This window comes from Tasmannia lanceolata, unplaced genomic scaffold (assembly GCF_043159265.1).
Source record: "Tasmannia lanceolata isolate RefF3 unplaced genomic scaffold, GAP_Taslan_0.1 ptg000011l, whole genome shotgun sequence".
NCBI classification, from domain to species: Eukaryota; Viridiplantae; Streptophyta; class Magnoliopsida; order Canellales; family Winteraceae; genus Tasmannia; species Tasmannia lanceolata.
In genome coordinates, this window is record NW_027518688.1 from 15,950,026 (window position 1) to 15,972,235 (window position 22,210).

The 22,210-nt window shown below is 39.7% G+C and overlaps 1 protein-coding gene across 1 annotated transcript in view; it reads left to right on the forward strand.

Annotated features, from left to right (window-relative positions):
- LOC143886486 (alpha-mannosidase-like) overlaps positions 1-22,210 on the forward strand; it is a 98,863-nt gene that overhangs the window by 49,926 nt on the left and 26,727 nt on the right. Inside the window, exons 20-22 of the mRNA XM_077390473.1 lie at positions 16,645-16,692; positions 16,855-16,974; positions 18,563-18,628. Of these exons, the coding sequence (XP_077246588.1) occupies positions 16,645-16,692; positions 16,855-16,974; positions 18,563-18,628 (234 nt within the window). The remainder of the gene's footprint in view (positions 1-16,644; positions 16,693-16,854; positions 16,975-18,562; positions 18,629-22,210) is intronic.

Below are 22,210 nucleotides of genomic sequence, written 5' to 3' on the forward strand. Positions count from 1 at the left end.
CATTATTTTTGGAATCTGTTTAGTATATCGTTTAGTTTTCTTTGTTAAAAATCATGCAAAAATCCGAAAATATACCAAATAATTCTAAAAAAATTCCGAGAACGGTGTACCTACCTGTGATCGAAATCCTCGCCGAATCCGAGAGCCGAAAAACTCGAAAATCCCGCCTCCGTGCTATCGCTTCCGCTTTCTTTCTCTTTTTCGTTCTTTTTTTTTGTTTCTTTTTCTTCTTTTCTTGTTTCTTTTTCTTCTTTTTTTTTCTTTTCAACCCCACATAGCAACTTTGTTAGAACACATGATAGAAGAGAAATGAGTTGTCTTCCTTACTCACCCTCATTGAACCATTTATAGCAAAGGAATGGGAGGGTGGTGGCCACCATTGTGGACTTATTCCATGGTAGGTGGCCACCATTGTGGACATATTCCATGGTAGGTGGCCACCATTGTGGACATTGAATTTTGACATGTGTGTGGCCCCATGCATGTTTTTTAAAGTCCTTTTGAGTAGGTAAAAGATAATCCAAATGGGTCCCATATGTGACCAAATTCCCAATTGTGCATAAAATCATATGCCCCACTCCAAAGTATGATCGGAACCGTTCATTTGATGGGCGACAATGTGATTTAATTTGTGCTCCGCTAATCAATCCTATGGGCTGATCCAAGCCATCCAATAGATCAAAATGTGAATATGTTACCCCATTTTTAAATCACTCCCATTTGATGATCCGAACCGTCCATTTGATGGGCGACAATTGATGATCTTGACCGTTCAAATGGTGGGTCGCAATGTAAATTGGTTGTGCCCCCTTAAATCATTCCTCTATGACGATCCAGACCATCCAATTGATGGGTCCCCTACCTAAGTAGGTTGTGTCCTCCTAAATCATTTCAATGGGCTGATCCGAGTAACTCAACCTGATGATCGTAACAAAATTGGTTGTTAAAACGACTTCTCTGAGATCTTGACCGTTCTCTTGATGATCATCTTTAGGTGTTGGATCGAAGTAGGTCCAAAACTCATTTTTCACTAAAACAATGCGCGAGCCACCCTGTTTGATCCAAATCTAAACAAATGCTCAAGACGGGCCCATCAATCGGATCCAAATTCTCTCTTGCTCGAATTCTTGGGAATAATCTCTCTCAACACTTAACGGAAAAGTGCGAAACATGGCGGAAACGACCAAAAATATTTAGAAATGTAACAAACGGACGCGGGAAGGAAAGACATTGGAAAACCGATGGAAAAAAAAACCTAATTTCTTAAGGCAGAGCAAAATGGGGTGTCTACATGCCAAGCATAGCGAACTTGGGTCCGGTCAAAATGGGGTGTCTACAGATGCCCCTCTTTGGCAGAGCGTGTGTAACACGCGAATGGCAAAGCTGAACAGACGACACATTTTGACTGACCCAAAAGCAAAACAAATTTTTGGTTTTTTTCAGCTTTAAAATGATATTCACAAAGATAAAACTCTACCAACAATAGAGAGATAGCCTCTCACTAACTCTTAACTCGGCAACTAAGACATCTCAAAGAGATAGTCTCTCCCTAATACTCATGACTCAACTATCTAAAACAAATACGCAAGGGCTCTATTAAAGCAAACACAAACACACTCTTTTTAACAACAAAGCTTTAAGAAAACTAACACAATGAAATTATTTTTAGAGAATGTAGACCATTATCAATGCAAATATAAATCAATCACCCGAACAAATGTGAAACAATCACTCAAAGAGTCGGTAACACTCTGGGAGTTTCAAAACAATCACCCAAAGAGTCTGTAACACTCTGAGAGTCTCAAAACAATCACTCAAAGAGTCTGTAACACTCTGAGAGTTTCAAAACAATACAGAAATCTTTATACTCAAAGAGCCCTAACTACCCGAAGAGTCTCTAACACTCAAAGGGTCTCAACTACTCAAAGAGTCTCAAACGCACACGAAAAACCTTTATACTCGAAAGAGTCTCAACTACATAGAGAAACCTTTATACTCAAAGAGCCTCAACTACCCGAAGAGTCTGTAACACTCAAAGGGTCTCAACTACTCAAAGAGTCTCAAACACATCAAAGAAACTTTTATATTCAAAGAGCCTCAACTACCCGAAGAGTCTGTAACACTCAAAGGGTCTCAACTACTCAAAGAGTCTCAAATACATCAAAAACTATTTATACTCAAAGAGTCTCAACTACCCGAAGAGTCTGTAACACTCAAAGGGTCTCAACTACTCAAAGAGTCTCAAATACATCAAAAACTATTTATACTCAAAGAGTCTCAACTACCCGAAGAGTCTGTAACACTCAAAGGGTCCCAACTACTCAAAGAGTCTCAAACCAACACAAAACATTTATACTCAAGGAGTCTCAACTACCCGAAGAGTCTGTAACACTCAAAGGGTCTCAACTACTCAAAGAGTCTGAAATCAACAAAAACATTTATACTCAAAGAGTCTCAACTACCCGAAGAGTCTGTAACACTCGAAGGGTCTCAACTACTCAAAGAGTCTCAAATCAACACAAAACATTTATACTCAAAGAGTCTCAACTACCCGAAGAGTCTGTAACACTCGAAGGGTCTCAACTACTCAAAGAGTCTCAAATCAACACAAAACATTTATACTCAAAGAGTCTCAACTACCCGAAGAGTCTGTAACACTCGAAGGGTCTCAACTACTCAAAGAGTCTCAAATCAACACAAAACATTTATACTCAAAGAGTCTCAACTACCCGAAGAGTCTGTAACACTCAAAGGGTCTCAACTACTCAAAGAGTCTCAAATCAACACAAAACATTTATACTCAAAGAGTCTCAACTACCCGAAGAGTCTGTAACACTCAAAGGGTCTCAACTACTCAAAGAGTCTCAAAACAAATCAAAACATTTATACTCAGAGAGTCTCAACTACCCGAAGAGTCTGTAACACTCAAAGGGCCTTAACTACTCAAAGAGTCTCAAATCAACACAAAAATATTTATCGATCTTATATCGAGTTCATTGATAGCATAGCGATCTCCTGCCGAGAATAAATGGGAGTGCATGATCTTTGCTGAAAGCAAAACTCAAGTAGATTGATGAGATTTTTAGGTGCTGACTCTCTTTAACAGATGAAAAGCATTCTAATGAGGTTTGAAGGATGCAGGAGTAGATTATATACCCCGCTGGGAATTGAAGTTTATGAAACTTTGACTCCAAAAGAAACAACTTGATCAAGGGAATTCAACTCAAAGAGTATGTTCAAGCTTCTCTGGTTTCTATTTGCTAAGAATAGATATCCCAGTTATCATTGTGTAATATCTTTTATGACGCAAGTCATAAAAGATGCCCCTAGTATGATGTGCTTCCATGACAAGGTTTTAAGAAAGCAGAACCAAGGTAAGTAGGAAAAATTTGAGTTTGCATGGGTTCTTTCTTTGGTATAATGGTAAGACCACCTTCACAAAGGCTGAACTAAGATTCTTCCTTTCATTGATGAACATTACTTGAGGCTTGATGTGTCTGGTAGGTTTGGACCAAATGTTTCTTGCCCTTTCCTTGATTCTTAAACCAGGATCTACTCTAGATTTTTCTTTACATTTCGGAAGGTGTACACCCATTCTTTTTAGTGCCAAACACTTTGGATTCTAAAAGAAAACAATGATAAACAAGGAACAGACTCCTGAGGACTCTTTCAAAGAAGACTTACAATATTCAAGGGACTTGACTAAATTTTGATTCACTCTTAAATCAAATGTATAATTTTTTAAATGGTAAGGTCAGCCACTCTTAGAGTAGTCTCAAAAACCATGCCAAAAGGCTCTAGTTTCCTCCATCAGGACATCCGTCATGGTTATACCCCTTCGGATTGCTCGGTTTTAATGCCCCTAGTTTAAAAAGGTGTCAAAGTAAGCCTTGCTGACACTATTCGGATTCCAGGATCCTGCCCTATAGAGGTTGCTTCTCAGTCTCCTTGATTTGTCTTTTCGGAAGAAGTCAAAATTAATGTCTTCCAAGTTTTCAGTCTAAAAGACCACTTATCTCAACTTTTGCTTTCCAAGCTTTCAGTCTAAAAGACTACTTATCTCAATTTTTGCTTGTACTCAAACTTGGGAATTCTACGTAACTGAGGAACTCCTTCTGCTTCTATTCAACTCAACTTTTCATGGGAAGTATTTGCCTCTGACTAGATTGTCTCTTCAAGTTTTCAATCCAGCATACCACTACCCTTACCTTCTGATAAGTCAATCATTTTGCTTGTTGACTTAGCAAGAAAAACGACTTTCACCTTTCTCTAGGCCGCCCTTTCGGGTTTTCAACCTAGCGGATCTTCAGACTCTCATTCTTTTCTTTCTGTTTTTCTTTTCATTCGCCTCGAACCTTTACTTGTTTCACCAGAAGGACTTTCTAGGTGGGCTCGGGTTCAAAAGGGTTGAATACCTAAGGTTCTAAGGATTTGGACCGAATCTGGTCTAGCCAGACTACCTACGTACCCCAAAAATGGAGCATCAGGTCCGCGTAGTTCGCTTAAGGATTTTTCAAAGGATGGTTTAGCATTTAGCTTCAAGATTTTGAAAGGGATTTTATCCCAAGGTTTGACCGAACCTGAATTAATCAAGTTGCCTACGTACCCCTGAAGAGTTGGGGATCAGGACCGACGTAGTTCGGGTGCACAATGCCCCGGATTTATAATATGTTTGAAAAGAAACATTGGCTTTAAATTGTTGGCCCAAAGGGTCCTCAAAAGGATTTTAAAATGTTAGGATTTTGGCTATAAAAGTTCAAACGCCCAAGGATGGCCTTCTGATGTATTTGATATACAAGCTCTTTTGCTTAAGATTCAAAGACTTAGAATTTTTTTTTTTATCGAGGAGTCTGGCGGTTTTCTGGCAAAACTTCAACCACTGTGCTCCACTCCCTCTGAAAATCTTCTCTCAATATTTCATCAGCTCCACAGGATGTCTGACGCTTATCTCTTTAAAATTGTACTCTTCAACTGGATGCCTAAAGCAGATGAAGTCTTGCTTTGCTCAACGACAGGGCATTCCCCTGGTTTATCCTTATAGGATCAAGCAAGACTACCTCAAACCCCTCTAAACAGGTTTATCAATTCTTTGCGTTCCTCGGGAGATAAAGTTTTGCCACTCCATCTTTCTCGAGTTTCGAATTTCGATACCACTATCAATGGCTTCGATTTCTTCTTCAAGTGGCTATGCTCGACACTCTTCCTCTCGTTTGACCATCTTTCAGATCTCGAGGGGAATTTCGTCTGCATTCTCATCCGAGAAGGGGGTCTTATAGTTGTTTTAAACATTTAATCCAAGAGTGAATCATAAAAATTTGAAGATACAGACTCAAATGCTTTATTGAATTGAAATACTTTGAAGTACATAGATGACTTTGAACGCGCCTCAGTAGGCTCTACATTGAATTTAATCAAAAAGCTAAACACCGACTCTGAACGAGAAAGACTGATTGACATGACACATTTTCTTTTCTTTTTTTAGCATCAACATAACTGAACTTTTCCAATCCTCGAGAGAAGAAAGTTGATGTACACTCAATGAAAGACAAATCTAAAGACACAGGACACTTCTTCAAAGGTAGTGAACTGGCACTGAAAGTTTATAGGTGATACACCTTTCTTCATGATAATGATAATTACAAAGTTCGATCCCGAAGTAGGAATCCCAGAAAAGGCAACTCCACAAGGTCTAGGTTAAATGGGGCACCAAAAGGCTTATGCTGACAATGTGGGTAAAGCAATAGACTGATGTATCGAATGAATTCAGAAATGGTGACTTTTGACTTAGAAGCAATCACACTATCTCAATAGTCATGGGATAAAAATTCTAAACAAATAGAGAAAAGAGTAATCTTGAAATACATCAACGGGTATGTTAATTTGGAAAGAATCCTCAATCTATTCCTTAAGGTGTTCTTTGGGTATAACCGTTCTTCTTTTGGGAATGAAAGAGTCAGGAACGATAAACATCCCTAATCAAAATAAGTTTCGATCTCAGCAACGATCATGCACTCAAAGAATACAGGTAAGATCAAACTTCTCCATCAATGATTTCGATATGATCGAAAGGTAAAAGATATATGATAGGTAAACATTGATCAATGAAAAATCAATGGCTCAGATAATAGACCATGGCCATAAGAATGACAAAAGTAGAGTCAAGGGCCAGATCTAAAATCAGGATGATGGATATCAACAACTGTACGATCAATATGATCAGATCAAGATGAGATGAGATAGCATAAGATTGCTTTCAACGGATGGATCATGAATGACTAATCCTATGAGATCTTTGGAAATGAATGGGATTTACATCCTAACCCCAAAGGAAAAGTTTTTTTAATCTTCGCACATTTTATCAGTGTTACCTGAAGGCATCAATCCTAACCCTAATCTAGCGGAGTGGAGAGAGGATCTCGACTCATGACTTTGTTTGTGTACCTAGGACCGATCGTAGCCATTGGAAGATGGACTACGGCTTAATCTAGACACAAATGGGTTGGATATCCTAAACTAGGCTCACACACGTGATGCACATGTGTTCGTATACTACATGCATGTGTGGGTTAATCTAGGGTAAGGCCAAGAGTTCCCTTAGCGCGAATCCATGTTCGATATACTGTACCAGTGTCCGGCGTATCAGTACGTGAACAAGAGATCCGTTTACGTACCATAAAGGTACTAGGCTAAGGGTGGAATGCTTCTCTAGCACAGAGGCACCAGGTGATGAAATCCCAGTCAACCATGCTAGATAACACTCCGGGTTCCTAAAATAGGACGTGTGTGCATGTGAGATGCAGGGTTTAGATGAAAGTGATGTAAGTGTGTGCAATAAGTTCGCGCAATCTATGATGCCTTCAGGTTTTGTTAGATTAAGTTTGAGTAAATGTGATGAGAAAATAAAGCATACAAAGTAATCTAACAAGCATAAAAGAGATAGAGTTTTCATGAGCCGGTTGAAATAGATTCAAATGAGTTATCCTTTGGAATTGTAATGAAGTTAGGTTGTCCCCAGCAGAGTCGCCAGTCTGTGGGACCCGATCCCGCGAGAGGGGTGGGGCGCGAGCCGCCACGCTCTCTTCTCTTGGTCTCTCGTACCCACGCGATTGGCGTGTGCCTTTTATTATTAATTTTAATTCATCTTTTATGTGAACTTGGGATCACTAAGGCAATCCGAATTCCACACAAAAGAGACTGACAGAGTCGCCACCTAGATGTGGGATCTAGGACCCATAATTAACCAGAAATCTAGACTCGCTACCTGGTTACAAGAATGGAAGGTATGGGGATTTATCCACCACATGCACCATTCCTGCCCGATAATCGGTCTTCAATTCCAAAAGTTAACTCTTTTAAATTCATTTTTAATGGCTCATTCAACTCTCTTGTTAATGTGCTATCTATGTGACATGCATCCTATGATCTAATTTCAATGTGAATCCTAAATGTGTATCTTGATTTCTTAATTGGTTTGGATTCAATCTAAGTGAAAGTTCTCCTAAAATTCTAATTTCATGGAAAATCCTAAGTGATTTGATTGTTTCAACAGTTTTAAAAGTGATTAGCCCGAGTCTTCAGATGGTCTGGTATTCATCCAAAGAAGCCTACGTATCCCCGCCTCCACGAGAATCAAGGCAACGTAGTTCTTCGCGCCTATTCTAAGCTAGGATGCCTAAGACACCTAGACTTCTATCCTAGACTCGATCTAAAAGACCGAACCGGTTATTAAAGTTTCTTGTACGATTATTTAAATTTCAGTGAATTGTGGATTTTATGACACCCTATATGCCCTAACTAAATGCAGATTAGCCCTAAGCTAATGCAGGTGGTTCTTACAACCTATGTGTGACTAGGCTGTATTTCTTAAGGAAAACCAAGGGTGGACTAGCGTATCATACTCTAGTCATCACTCGGCGATGTGGATCGCCGACTGACCGGACGGAGGCGCTCCTATAACTCTAGGACAGACCCCTAACTCTAAAACAAGCACACAACAAACAAACAATCAAATAACCTATCAAAAGAAAAACCCTAACTCTAAAACTCTCTATCTAGGAGAAACTCCTAACTCTAGAAGAAGATCTTTTGAAAACAAGATTTTAAAGGTTTTTTAAGAAGGTTTAAAATAGTTATTTACAAAAAAGTTTGGCTGGACTTGGGATATAAATCCCAAGCTGCACTACGTACCTCGGAAGAGGATCAAGCCAACGTAGTTCGAAACGAACTCTCAAACTACGCTTCTAAAAGAAACACTCACACTTCAGATTTTTTAAGGTTTTTTTAAAGTTTTCAAATGTTTTTGAGTTTTAAATTTCTAATGTTTTTGGATTTTAAAGCTTTTCCAATGCTCAGGACCTTTAGATGAATTCACTCTTACAGAGAACAAACAAGCATAACCATAAACTAGGGCAAAGCCCTAAAGCAAAAATGGAAAACCCCAAACAAGCAACTAACGCCTCAAAGAGACGAACCACAACAAGAAAGATAGCGTCCCAAGAAGAGAGAAAACGATCCAAGATCCCAAGCAAGCAAAGCTTTAATAAGACTGAGTTAGCCTCTAATCAAAGCGAAGTAATCAACAACTCTAAAGGAGAAACTCCGAACTAACAACACTAAAGAGAGGAACAAATGAGTCAGAGACTCTCTAATACTACAACTTAGAGGAGGAATGAGTCAAAGACTCCCAAATAACGCCAACAGAAGAACCAATGAGTCAAAGACTTCCTAGTAATACAACAAAAGAACGAATGAGTCAAAGACTCTCTAAAAGAAATGGAAACATGAGTCAAAGACTCCAATAACACCAACTAAAGGATAGATGAGTCAAAGACTCTCTAAGAGAAAAGAAAACACGAATTTGCACATTTGGCAGAGGTAAAACACCCAGCCGGGCCGGACAGCTACCTAGCCCTAGGGTGCAACAAATGTGCAACCCAATACCCATAAGGGTAGGGGTATGGAGCCAAGCCGAGTAGGGCGTTCTTCCAAAACCAAACGGCGCACAAAGAGGACTAACGAGAGAATGAGACCGGGCGGGTCTCCCAAACACACACAAAGATGAAGGTGCTTTAGAGATTTTAAGATGATTTTCAATTAATTTCAATTTTTTAATGGATTTTACCAATTTTTAACCATATGAGTGATTTTACAAGTGAAGCTGTTGCAAACGAACTCGAAATGAGTTGAAACTTCTCCAGCAACAAGATATGATGAGATGTAACTTACTGGAAGATTTTTACAGATTTTTACATTAAACTCATATTTAATATGGATTTAAAAATTAATTGACCAGATTGCAAAAATAACACATAAACTACTAGAAATAGATATCTAAATTCCATGAAATTTCTACAGTAGTAAGAGATAAGTGAAAATAGCATACTGTGAGATTTTCATGAATTTAGAAAACTATTTACTATCAGTTTCGAATTTTTCAAATTTCAAACCAGATTATGAATTAACACTACAGCTCATATGAAACAAGATCCAAATCACTTGAAAATTTTACAGAAGCAAGAAGTATAGAATTTAAGACTACTGTAAAAATTTGGAGAATTGTATCTGTGATTTGACGTCAGTAACAATTCTCCCAAAATCTGCTGATTTTCAAAGAAAGCATAAAATTATATACCAAACAAAATCCAAAAATTCTCACAAATTCATGGTAGAATGTATCATTATCATATTATTTTCCCACGAAATTTCATTATTTTTGGAATCTGTTTAGTATATCGTTTAGTTTTCTTTGTTAAAAATCATGCAAAAATCCGAAAATATACCAAATAATTCTAAAAAAATTCCGAGAACGGTGTACCTACCTGTGATCGAAATCCTCGCCGAATCCGAGAGCCGAAAAACTCGAAAATCCCGCCTCCGTGCTATCGCTTCCGCTTTCTTTCTCTTTTTCGTTCTTTTTTTTTGTTTCTTTTTCTTCTTTTCTTGTTTCTTTTTCTTCTTTTTTTTTCTTTTCAACCCCACATAGCAACTTTGTTAGAACACATGATAGAAGAGAAATGAGTTGTCTTCCTTACTCACCCTCATTGAACCATTTATAGCAAAGGAATGGGAGGGTGGTGGCCACCATTGTGGACTTATTCCATGGTAGGTGGCCACCATTGTGGACATATTCCATGGTAGGTGGCCACCATTGTGGACATTGAATTTTGACATGTGTGTGGCCCCATGCATGTTTTTTAAAGTCCTTTTGAGTAGGTAAAAGATAATCCAAATGGGTCCCATATGTGACCAAATTCCCAATTGTGCATAAAATCATATGCCCCACTCCAAAGTATGATCGGAACCGTTCATTTGATGGGCGACAATGTGATTTAATTTGTGCTCCGCTAATCAATCCTATGGGCTGATCCAAGCCATCCAATAGATCAAAATGTGAATATGTTACCCCATTTTTAAATCACTCCCATTTGATGATCCGAACCGTCCATTTGATGGGCGACAATTGATGATCTTGACCGTTCAAATGGTGGGTCGCAATGTAAATTGGTTGTGCCCCCTTAAATCATTCCTCTATGACGATCCAGACCATCCAATTGATGGGTCCCCTACCTAAGTAGGTTGTGTCCTCCTAAATCATTTCAATGGGCTGATCCGAGTAACTCAACCTGATGATCGTAACAAAATTGGTTGTTAAAACGACTTCTCTGAGATCTTGACCGTTCTCTTGATGATCATCTTTAGGTGTTGGATCGAAGTAGGTCCAAAACTCATTTTTCACTAAAACAATGCGCGAGCCACCCTGTTTGATCCAAATCTAAACAAATGCTCAAGACGGGCCCATCAATCGGATCCAAATTCTCTCTTGCTCGAATTCTTGGGAATAATCTCTCTCAACACTTAACGGAAAAGTGCGAAACATGGCGGAAACGACCAAAAATATTTAGAAATGTAACAAACGGACGCGGGAAGGAAAGACATTGGAAAACCGATGGAAAAAAAAACCTAATTTCTTAAGGCAGAGCAAAATGGGGTGTCTACATGCCAAGCATAGCGAACTTGGGTCCGGTCAAAATGGGGTGTCTACAGTTAGGCACGCTCCCATCTTTGGATGAGATCTTTTCTCGCGTTCATCGCGCTTTACGTATCGATCCGGCTATCTCTGTTGGTGGTGCCAGTCCGCCTTTGCTGCCCAGTCTGGTTTCTTTCAGAGCACTTGTTGTAGGGGTCGTGGTCGCGGTCGTCGTGGACAGGGCCGTGGCTTTTGCCGAGATTCAGGGGGAGGCCGTACTTATGGGGGTTGTGGCTCACGTTATTACAGTCATTGTGACATGGAGGGTCACACTATTGATTTCTGTTACGATCTCCATCCCGAGTTGCGTCCCGCTCGAGCTGTCCACTTCGCTTCTGAGACACCTGCTGCACCTATTCCTGCTACCTCAGACACCATGGTCGTCTCTTGGACTGAGAATGAGTCACTTTTGCGCCTACAGGAGAAAGGGAAACAATCGGCTGCTCAACTTGCCATAGAAGGTAGCAACCTATCTTGCTCCCTTCGCCACTCCGCTTTCTGGCTCATTGATTCTGGTGCCTCTCATCATATGACCGGTAACTGTACACTTCTTAGTTCCTTTACTTTTTGTGCTCCTATTAAGATGGTCACCTTGGCCAATGGGACTCGATGTCCTATTTCAGGCACTTAGTTGTGTCAGTAGTCCTTTTGAGTTAGTGCATTCTGATGTTTGGGGTCCATGTCGTACTCCTTCTATGTTTGGTGGGAAGTACTTTGTTATTTTTGTTGATGATTTTTCTAGGATGACCTGGCTTTATATAATAAATGATTGTTCTGAGGTGTTTTCTTCATTTTGTTTATTTTATGTTGAAATTACAAATCAATACTCATGTTCCCTTAAATGTTTACGTACTGATAATGCCCGTGAGTATTTTTCTGAACCGCACGGTTTTCAGGAGTTTCTTTCTAGTCGTGGAATTATTCATCAGTTGTCTTGTGCCCACACTTCACAATAGAATGGTGTTGCCGAGCGGAAAATACGGTATCTTGTAGATATAGCTCGCACCATTCTGTATCAAATGCATGTTCCTAAATCTTTTTGGGCTGACGCTATGCTTACAGCCTGCTTTCTAGCTAATCGTCTACCCTCTTCAGTTCTTAGCAATCGGTCCCCTTTTTCGGTGTTACACCCTTCTGGGGATCCGTTTCCGTTACCTCCCAAGGTGGTTTGGGTGTGTTTGCTTTGTTCAGGATCGCATTCCAAGACTTGATAAATTGGCCCCAAGGGCAATCAAGTGTGTTTTCCTTGGTTATTCACGAACCCAGAAGGGTTACCAATGCTACAGTCCTCAGCTTCGCCGCAAATTTATCAGTGCCGATGTCTCCTTTTTTGAGGATACTCCCTACTTTCCTGCTTCCTCTTCTTTACCGGTATCTCCTCCTCCGTTACAGTTGCCGGTTCCGGTTCCAAGTCTGTCACCGGATCCGGTTCCAAGTCTGCCATCGGATCCGGTTCAGTGTCCCTTCCAGGTATATACTCGCAAGCGTTCTACTACTTCAGTTGAGCCTTCATGCCCTGCCATCTCTTCTCAGCAAGCAGGTCCTTCTTTACCCTCATCCTCTGATGACGCTGCTCAGGTTGATGATTCTCTTGATGCCCTCATTGCGAGCCGTACTCGTTCTCGTACCATTCATCACCCTATTTCTGATGCGGTAAGTTATGCTCAGTTATCACCTTCGTATACCGCATTTATATCATCTTTGTCATCGATTTCTATTCCTCGCTCTGCTCGAGAGGCTATGCTTGATTCGGGATGGCGGGCAGCTATGGAGGCTGAGATGGATGATTTGGCCAAAAATCAGACATGGCAGTTGGCTTCCCTTCCTCCTGGTGCCCAGGTAGTCGGATGTAAGTGGGTGTTCACCGTCAAATACCTACCTGATGGCTCTGTTGAGAGGTTAAAAGCCCGTCTTGTTGCAAAGGGCTTTACTCAGACTTATGGGATTGATTATGTTGAGACATTCTCTCCAGTGGCAAAGATTTCGTCCATCCGTGTATTGATTTCTTTGGCCGTGAATCAGTCTTGGCCACTATATCAGTTGGATATCAAGAATGCGTTCCTCCATGGTGATTTGCAGGAGGAGGTGTATATGGAGCAACCACCAGGGTTTGTTGCTCAGGGGGAGTTGCAGCATACCGTCTGTAAGCTTAGAAAGGCGATTTATGGTCTTAAACAGTCTCCTCGTGCTTGGTTTGGGAGATTCAGTGAGGCCATCCTACGATTTGGTATGAAACAATGTGCTGTAGACCATTCTGTGTTCAGCTCTCGAAGCAAGGATGGTCTGATTCTCCTGGTTGTATATGCTGATGACATTGTTATTACAGGGAAAGACAAAGCAGGCATACAACGCCTCAAAGATTTCCTTCAGAATGAATTCAGCACAAATGACCTTGGTGTTCTGAGATACTTTTTAGGCATTGAAGTGGCACATTCACAAAGGGGGATATCTTTGTCCCAAAAGAAGTATGCTCTTGATATTTTGGAAGAAACAGGTCTTCTGGGGGCAAAACCTCCACAGACTCCTATGAATCCGAATGTCAAGCTTTCACCTGATCAGGGGGAGCCACTAGACGATCCTGGTCGATACAGACGGTTAGCAGGACAATTGATCTATCCCACAGTCACTCGTCTGGACATTGCATATGCTGTTGGTGTGGTTAGCCATTATATGAGTGCGCCTCAGACATCACATTGGTCAGCTGTGATTCAGATAGTTAAGTATCTGAAGAAAGCTCCCAGGAAAGGTCTTCTCTTCCGGAAGCATAGCCATTTGAGAATTGAGGGATACTCTGATGCAGACTAGGCCGGATCTTCTGCTGACCGGTGATCTACTAATGGCTATTGTACCTTCATAGGTGGAAATCTAGTATCTTGGAAGAGTAAGAAGCAGGACGTTGTGTCTCGATCCAGTGCAGAGGCAGAATACAGGGCTATGGCTTACACCAGCTGTGAATTAATTTGGCTACGATCATTTATGTCAGAGATTGGATTCTCATACTCTTCACCTGTGTCCCTCTACTGTGACAACAAGTCAACCATTCACATAGCTATGAATCCGTTATTTCACGAACGAACTAAGCATATAGAAGTGGATTGTCACTTTATTCGTCACAGGATTCAGACAGGTTAAATTCAAACCGTGCTCACTCGAACGAATGATCAGATTGCAGACATGTTTACCAAATCGTTGAATGGAGTTCGATTGAGTGATTTATGTAAGAAGCTGGGCATGTATGACATTCATACTACAGCTTGAGGGGGAGTGTTAGAATAAGCTTATGTAGCCTAAGGGCATTATAGTCTTTTCATATTCTTCTCATAATAAATATATTTGTGTGTTAGGGCAAGACGGCTAACACACAACATTACATTCTCAAATCTCTCGGTTAACACAACCACATAAAAGAACTAAAAGCTAATGCGATTACCGATGAATTAGATGTAAACAAGCATGGAAATAGTAATAATAAATGAAGAACATCAGAAAATTATCAACAGCAATGAGGGGTTCAAAACAGTCTAGATTTGGACTAAAAAAGTATTTTGGTAATTTTACAGACTGGAATTTTGGGGTTATACTGCTGTCCAGATTATGGTTATGATCTAGAAAGGTAAAAGTAAATCTAGGGTTTAGGGAGGTTTGATGGTATGTTTAGGCTAAAGATCTTAAAAACTAGTTTTAGGGCTTGAAAAGAGTGAAAATCTTAACTAGGCTCAAAAAGGGTTTGGGGTAACGGATCTTGAGTGTTTTAGCTGAGGCTTAATCACAAAATCAATCCCTCAAAATCTCAGATTGAGATCTTAAAGAATAAACAAGATATATGGATTTTGTTTTTTTCAAGTTTAACGTCCAAAACACAAAAAAACTGAAAAGATTGATGTACTAACCTTGTTGTGCAGATTTGATTGAGAAAGAGAGTAGAGAAGAAGAGAGAAGATGAGAAGGATAGTTACAAATAGGGCTGCAACTCGAGCCGGGTTTTACCCGACCCGCATCGACCCGACCCGAAAATAGCCTGGGTTGGGTTCAGGTTTCATGGGTTTCGGGTCGAGCCGGGTTGAGCATTCAAAAGCCCGCATGAATCTCGGGTCGAGCCGGGTTTGAAGGGGCCCGACCCGACCCGACCCGAGTTACATAAGTTATAGTATGTACATTTTTTTCTATTGTTAGTTAAAAGTTAAAAGTGAAAACCCACGCACCCACTGTTACTGTATGTGAGTGTAATTTCTGCTTCTATGAGTTGAGTTGATTCAAGTATTTGATTCAGCATTGTTTGATTGTAATTACAACATTGTTTGATTCAAGTGTAATGTGAGTGTAATTTCTGCTTCTATGAGTTGAGTTGCCTTGCCAAACAAAAATTTTCCTTAAAAAATTGCGTCAACGTGAAAAAACCCGACCCGAGATTTATCATGGGTAGGGCCGGGTTTGGGAATCGTGGGTTTTCCGAAAAAAAACCCGACCCGACCCAACCCGAGATATTTCTCGCGTAGGGTTGGGTTCTCCAAAACCTGACCCGCCCGACCCGAGTTGCAGCCCTAGTTACAAACCACCAAGAAGAAGATAGAAGAAGAAAAACTAATTTCCGACTTCAAGCAACTAATCTCAACCATTCATCTAATCCAAAGTAAACTAAATAAGGTTAAAAATTTACCTAAAATAGTAATCCAGTAATAGACCCATATAACTTCCTAAAAACACCCATAACTTGCTCAAATCACATCCAAATCATGTATCTTGGGCTCACTAGATAGGTAATTGAAAAACATTTCTAATAATACCAAAAACACGCCAAACGGATGAGATTTGATGCCTAAAAAGTAGGCTACAAATAAAATGACGAAAATAGAATATAAATAATAAAAAAAAGGACGCCCATGTCTGTGGCCCATGCTAGAGTCCGCACCAACAGTCTCGTCCACGTCTGCGCTTGTAAACCTTGAATTCTTTCGCATTGTTGATGTCCCCATCAATATCCCTCCCGTGATATCAGGATTTCCTCTAGCTACACCATTGATGTTCAACTTCAGAAAATTTGAACTAGGTTTTTTCTAATAAGCCAAAGATTTTTGATTTTTTTTTTTTTTTTGAGATAAGATCTTATTTCTTCTGGGTGTTGAAGTCACAAGCTCCAAGAAGGATAACTTCAAGGATGCCTGGAAATGAGGTAGAAAAAATCCACCCTTTATTGTGCTGTAAAATTCTGCCCCTTTCCTTTTATCTTTCTTTTTTGGTAGAAAAAATTCGCAGATATTTTCTTAAGAATTAAATTTAGCATGATCATAGAACAGTTTTGTAATGGCCTACTTTCTATACGAAGGCTCAGTCAGTGTTCTTACTGCTTAACATAATGGAAAACCAAGAATACTTGTAATCAGTGTTAAAGCATTCACTGTTAGTAGAAATGTATCATATTGTTTATAAATGTAGAAAAATGCTACTAACTTTTGATTTGAAATTTACAATACATTTTTCATGATGTTGTTGGTACTCGTCAGTAATCTCTTATACTTGACACCCATATGCAGGTTTAAAATGTTGTCACTTGGTCAATGTGTTTTCCTCACGTTAAAAGCTGATGAAGGGTGTATTCATCTGTAATTATGATTTTTCAGGTGACCAGACTTTACAGAGACAAGGAGTATGCTGAAGTTGAGTTCACAGTGAGTTTCTTCACCTTTACATGAAAAGGAAGGAAACTGAGTTGACTATTTTTATGATGGCCAAGCTCCAACAGCTGCCTCAACTATTTATTTAATGGGATGAATGCTAATTGTAAGTTTGACTCTATTTTCCTATTTTGTCCGCACATTTCTGAAATGAAGATTGGTCCAATCCCCCTGGATGATGGTATCGGGAAGGAGGTCATTACACAAATGCAAGCGAATATGGCTACAGATAAGACATTTTATACAGATTCTAATGGAAGAGATTTTCTAAAACGGGTATTGTTCAATAAATTTTCTTCTATTTCACTTCATATGCTTTACAACAACACTGAACTATAACATGCATCAGTAACAATGTTTTTTACGTTATCTGTCATATCTTGATATCAATTTCTGTGTGTGATGGTCATAATGAGGTGACAAAGCACGGGTTTGTAGTTGTACTATGAGATATCTATATAATGCACATCATCATGCACATTGGCCTAGCAATTGCTGGATTCTGCTTGAATATTTCTTCTCTGCAAAGTTGTCATACTTTCAGAGGTATTCTTCATGCTGAATTATGTGGGTCGGTTTTGGCTTGAACATCACCTTCATAAAAAGGTAATCGACCTCACAGTTTTGGTTTTCTCCAAAACACGTGAACTTAATTGTGTTGTTTTGCGTTTAAGTCTTTCAGGCAGAATGCATGCGGCCCACTTTTTTCCTGGTTGGGTTTGTTTCTCATATCCAATTTAGCAACTTATGCCATAGTTGCTCAGCTTTAGCCTATAATGATCACCACAATGGTCTTTCCAAATTCTCATTCTATTTCAGCATTAACCAAGTTTCTATCAGCTGTCATTTACTGGACAAGGTATTATGAGTCAGATTTTGGTGCTTTTAAACTAGCTCCACTCCAGCTTTGCCTGTCCTAGTAGTCCCGCTGGACTGTAAGTCACTCAGACAATCGAGACTGTCTACCACAACATCACAGTTTACCCTGTTGGGACTCATATTAACATGAGACTAAGATGGGGGACTTAGGTTAGTTTGATTGATTATTTTATCATGAGTGCACTGACATTGTATCCAAACATAACATGCACCACTCAAATCACATGGCAGAATAGTCGTCAATTCCATCCCGTTCCCTTCTGCTAAGGAAACCGGAACAGAAACTGTCTCAGGATATACTGCCTGTGTTTAGTTAACTTTGGACTGTATCGGTCGTTCTGTTTGTTCTAGTCAGTTCGTGTGTGTGTGTGTGTGTGCGCGTGCGTGCGCACCATTTTTCCAGAAAAATTAGATACCCTAAAGGGGAAATTCAGTTGAAAAACAGTTCCCTATAACAAAACCCTCTCTTTTCATTGATTATATAAATGATAAATATAATTAACTAATTACATTATTTCGATCTTTGAATGATGTTAACGTGGTCGTTTAAAAGAATTCTTAATTTTTTTTTGTCTTTTCCGAAAGGGAAAATTGAAAGGGGGTGTAGGATCCAGCCCAGTGATCAACCAATGGCCATCCAAGTAGAGCACATTTGAATTCCTACATTTCCTGTTTATGTCATGTCATCGGATGCTGAGAAGAATGTAAAGGATATCAATCATACTATGTGTGGCTATATTTGTTTGTTATTCAGGCAAACCTAGTCTTTTGTTATCTTAATGTCTTTTATCGACCAGGACTGAGTATGCTATCTTTTGTTTAGTTTGGTCATCACCTTTTTGCGCTTGCATTTTTTTACTTCTTTGTGAGTATCCAGTATTTATAACTTTATATAATACATTTTCTTATGTAATATTACTGCCTCTAGAAGTCCTTTTAATTAATTGTCATACCTCAAATATCTTGATCATGATTACATTTTTAGGTACGAGACTATAGGGAAGACTGGCCTCTTGAAGTGCATCAACCTGTTGCAGGAAACTATTATCCAGTAAGTACCATATTTTAGTGAATTGCTCTGTCTATGTTGTTCAGCGGAATGTATTCAGTTTTTGCTAGCAAGAAGGCTTTCTATATTTTTACTTCTTCTTTTAGCGCCTAAATTTATAGCATCACTTCCATACGGTATATTAGGTGACTTATTTAGTCAAGATCACTATATTTTGCTCCTTCTAGAATATTAGGACTGTGGGTATCATACGTCAGCTTCTTAACAAGTCAATGTCATCATCGTTAGGATATCTTTGGTAGTGATTTAGTAGCAATCCTATTAGTAATTGTTAAAGTAAAAAGATTCTTGGAGATCGTCATCCAAGATGTAAAACAGTGGGAGGAAAAGGAGAAGATATGAGAAAAGTAGAAAGAAGAGAAAAACATGTAGGGTTTGATAGACTCTTCCCAAGAAATTCATAGCTTTATATTTAAAGGGTATAAAAAATAAGAACTAAAATAATGCCGTTAATGAAAATGGTCCGTATCAGAACCCACACCATAACCGATAAAACTAATCACTAAAACATAAATAAACAACTAAAAACATATCTAATCTCATGCTCAACTGGCTGCTCCGATGAAAGCTGAAGAGCTCCTTCATCCACTAATGCCAACATATGTGCCTTGTCTCTTGACTAGCTCCTTCAAATTCTTTGCGGTTCAAAATATGGAGACCCTTTTGTTTGGTTGGCTTTGAAGATGAATTAAGCTTGGAACCCTTAACTTTATTTGTCGGTTGTGCAGGTTTCAGCTTAATTGTTTTACCACGATGTTTAAAAACATAGGTATTTTTTCGCCCATAATGAACTATGTCCATATCATAAATCCAAGGGCGGCCAAGTAAGACGTGGGCAACATCCATGGAGATGACATCACACCATATCTTATCGGAGTAATCTCCTATTTTGATGGGGACAAGACACCTCTGTGAAACAGGTTGGAATGTCTTATCAACCCAAGCGACTTTGTACAGTTGCGGGTGTGGTTCAGGTTTGAGTTTCATTCTAGCAACACCCGCTTCGGAGACGACATTCATTGAGCTGCCACCGTCGATGACGATTTTACACTTTGTGCCTCTGTATTCAAGATAAGTACGAAAATGTTAGTCCGCTGGCAATCTTCTTTTTCTGCAGGTGTGGACAAGATGCAATGCACTACGCCAACACGCAGGCCCTCATGTGTTCCATCGAGGTCATCTTCGTATGCCGAGTCGACAGGATCAAGCGGCTCGATTTCTTGCTCGTCATCTTGGTCTTCTAAGGGGTCACCATGCTCCTCGTCTATGGTAAGGGTACGCTGCGGGAACGGGATGCAATGTGACCTTTCCTGTGGCAATTAAAACACTTAGGACCCGATTGAACTTGACAGAAATTTGAAGTTACAGGTCCTTTATCCCAATTAGTGCTAACTATGGGGCCAAAGTTATTGCTATCTCTAGAAACAATGTTGTTACTTCTTGAGGCAACTGTCTGCCAATTTGCTGCGATGACCAAGATCTAGTTGATTGTGCGTCTCTTATTTGAGACGTCCCACCTTTGGGGTTGGGGTACTTAAGATATTTTTCAATTTCAAGGGCCTTATGATAGGCTTCCTTCATGGTTTCTGGAGAATGCAGTTTGACTTCTCTCTTAACCTCATTCCTTAACCCATATACAAACTTTACGACAGTCATGGAAAGTTCTTCAGAGACATTACATCTCATCGAAAGCTCTTCAAACTGAGACAAGTTCTTAGTAACCGTAGAGTTCCACTGCTTCAAACCTATCAAATTGCTCAACAGTTGTTGTTTATAGAAGGTGGGCACGTACTTATCCTTCAACCTGGTCCACATCTCATACCATGTGAAATTGTAAGGCTGTCCTAAACGTACTAAGCTCCTCTGAACATTCTGCCAATGCCACTTGCAAGATCCCACTAACTTAATTTTGCAAAACTGCACACGATGATACTCAGACATTCCAAACCAGTCAAAGTAGTCTTCGTGGTCTACTAACTGATGGAGGAAGGCATTGGGGTCGAACTTACCATCAAAACTAGGAGCATAAAGTTTGATCTTTTTAGTAAAAAAATGGGCGGCCGAGTGCACGAGGGTCCCGCCATTGTGGGGTCTGGGGAGGGCTAGAGGTACGCAGCCTTACCCTTGCTTTGCAGAGAGGCTGTTTCTGTGACCAGAGAAATAGAAGTAGAAGAGAAGAATTTTAGGGAAGAGGAAGAAGCACTCAAATCTCAATTCAAATCAATAGTTAAACAAAAAGTTGTAACTTGGCCTATAGGCTTTTAATAATCTTTAAAAGACTAAAACTTGCTAATTTAAGTGACCATAAAAGTCTAAACTACCCTAAAAGCAATAAAGACAAATAAACCTAATAATATCAAATAAGCCCCAAAATAACCCTAAGAACAGCAACCCTAAAACCAATAAAAAGATCTCTATGGGGGCCCATGAGTGCGTCCCCGCCTATAATAAACCCTCAAGGGATGTCTACGATCTCCATCAAATAGTCGCCAATATATGCTGCCTTACAGAATCTTGGTTGTATATCGTCCATATCAAATGATATTGTATCATCCGATACGGATATTGATTGTCCATATTGGCATACAGATCAATACGAATCACTATTTCACGGCATGTCGTTCTCCTTTAATGTTTTAGGGAGTCTCAGCAGAGCCATAGACCCTGTAGGTTGTATGTTTGTATCCCCTTCCTCTCGAATGAGGTTGGTGATCTTCGACTCTTCATCTTCGCTCGGGTGGTCAGGGTTTTTTTGGTTGTTAACAGAAGGAAGAGAAGTTTTAAGGGAAGAATATGAAAACCTAATCCCAACTATTTAAGTGTCTTGCATTTAGGGTTTTATCTTCCCATTCCTTATATGGGCATCTCCCCTCATTTACTCATCTTAAATGGAACCCTGGCATGTGGATCCTGTGCTTGGGTTTTATGGGTAATCCAAACCGACGATCTTGTAGGCTGTCCACGAGAGGATCCACATGTTTATTGTCCCGTGCTTATAGATGATCTTGAATGTCAAGCTCACAGATGAGATGTCCATTTCATATGGGACCAAAATCACATTGATCGCCTCATGATAGAGTACTTTTTTTTTTTTTTGATGACATAGGGTATTCCTAGGGGTGTTCATTATTCGGTTATAACCGAATAACCGAACCGAACTGATCCGAATTGGTTTGGTCGGTTCGGTTCGGTTTTTTTCCTTTTCGGTTGGGTTTCAGTTATTTTTTCTTGGAAATTCGGTTATTCAGTTTCGGAACCGAATAACCGAACCGAACTGAACCGAACTGGTTTGGTCAGTTCGGTTCGGTTTTTTTCCTTTTCGGTTCGGTTTCATTTATTTTTTCTTGGAAATTCGGTTATTCAGTTTCGGTTATCTCAACAAAAAAATTCGGTTAACTGAATAACCGAAATTATGATAAAAACCATTATTTTTTCAAAAAAAAAGTGCTATATGGGCACTCCGTAGGATGATCAAAACCGTCCATTTGATTGATCACAACTTAATTAGGTTGTGCTCAAAAAATCATTTCGATAGGATGATCCTAGCCCTCCGATCCAAACCGA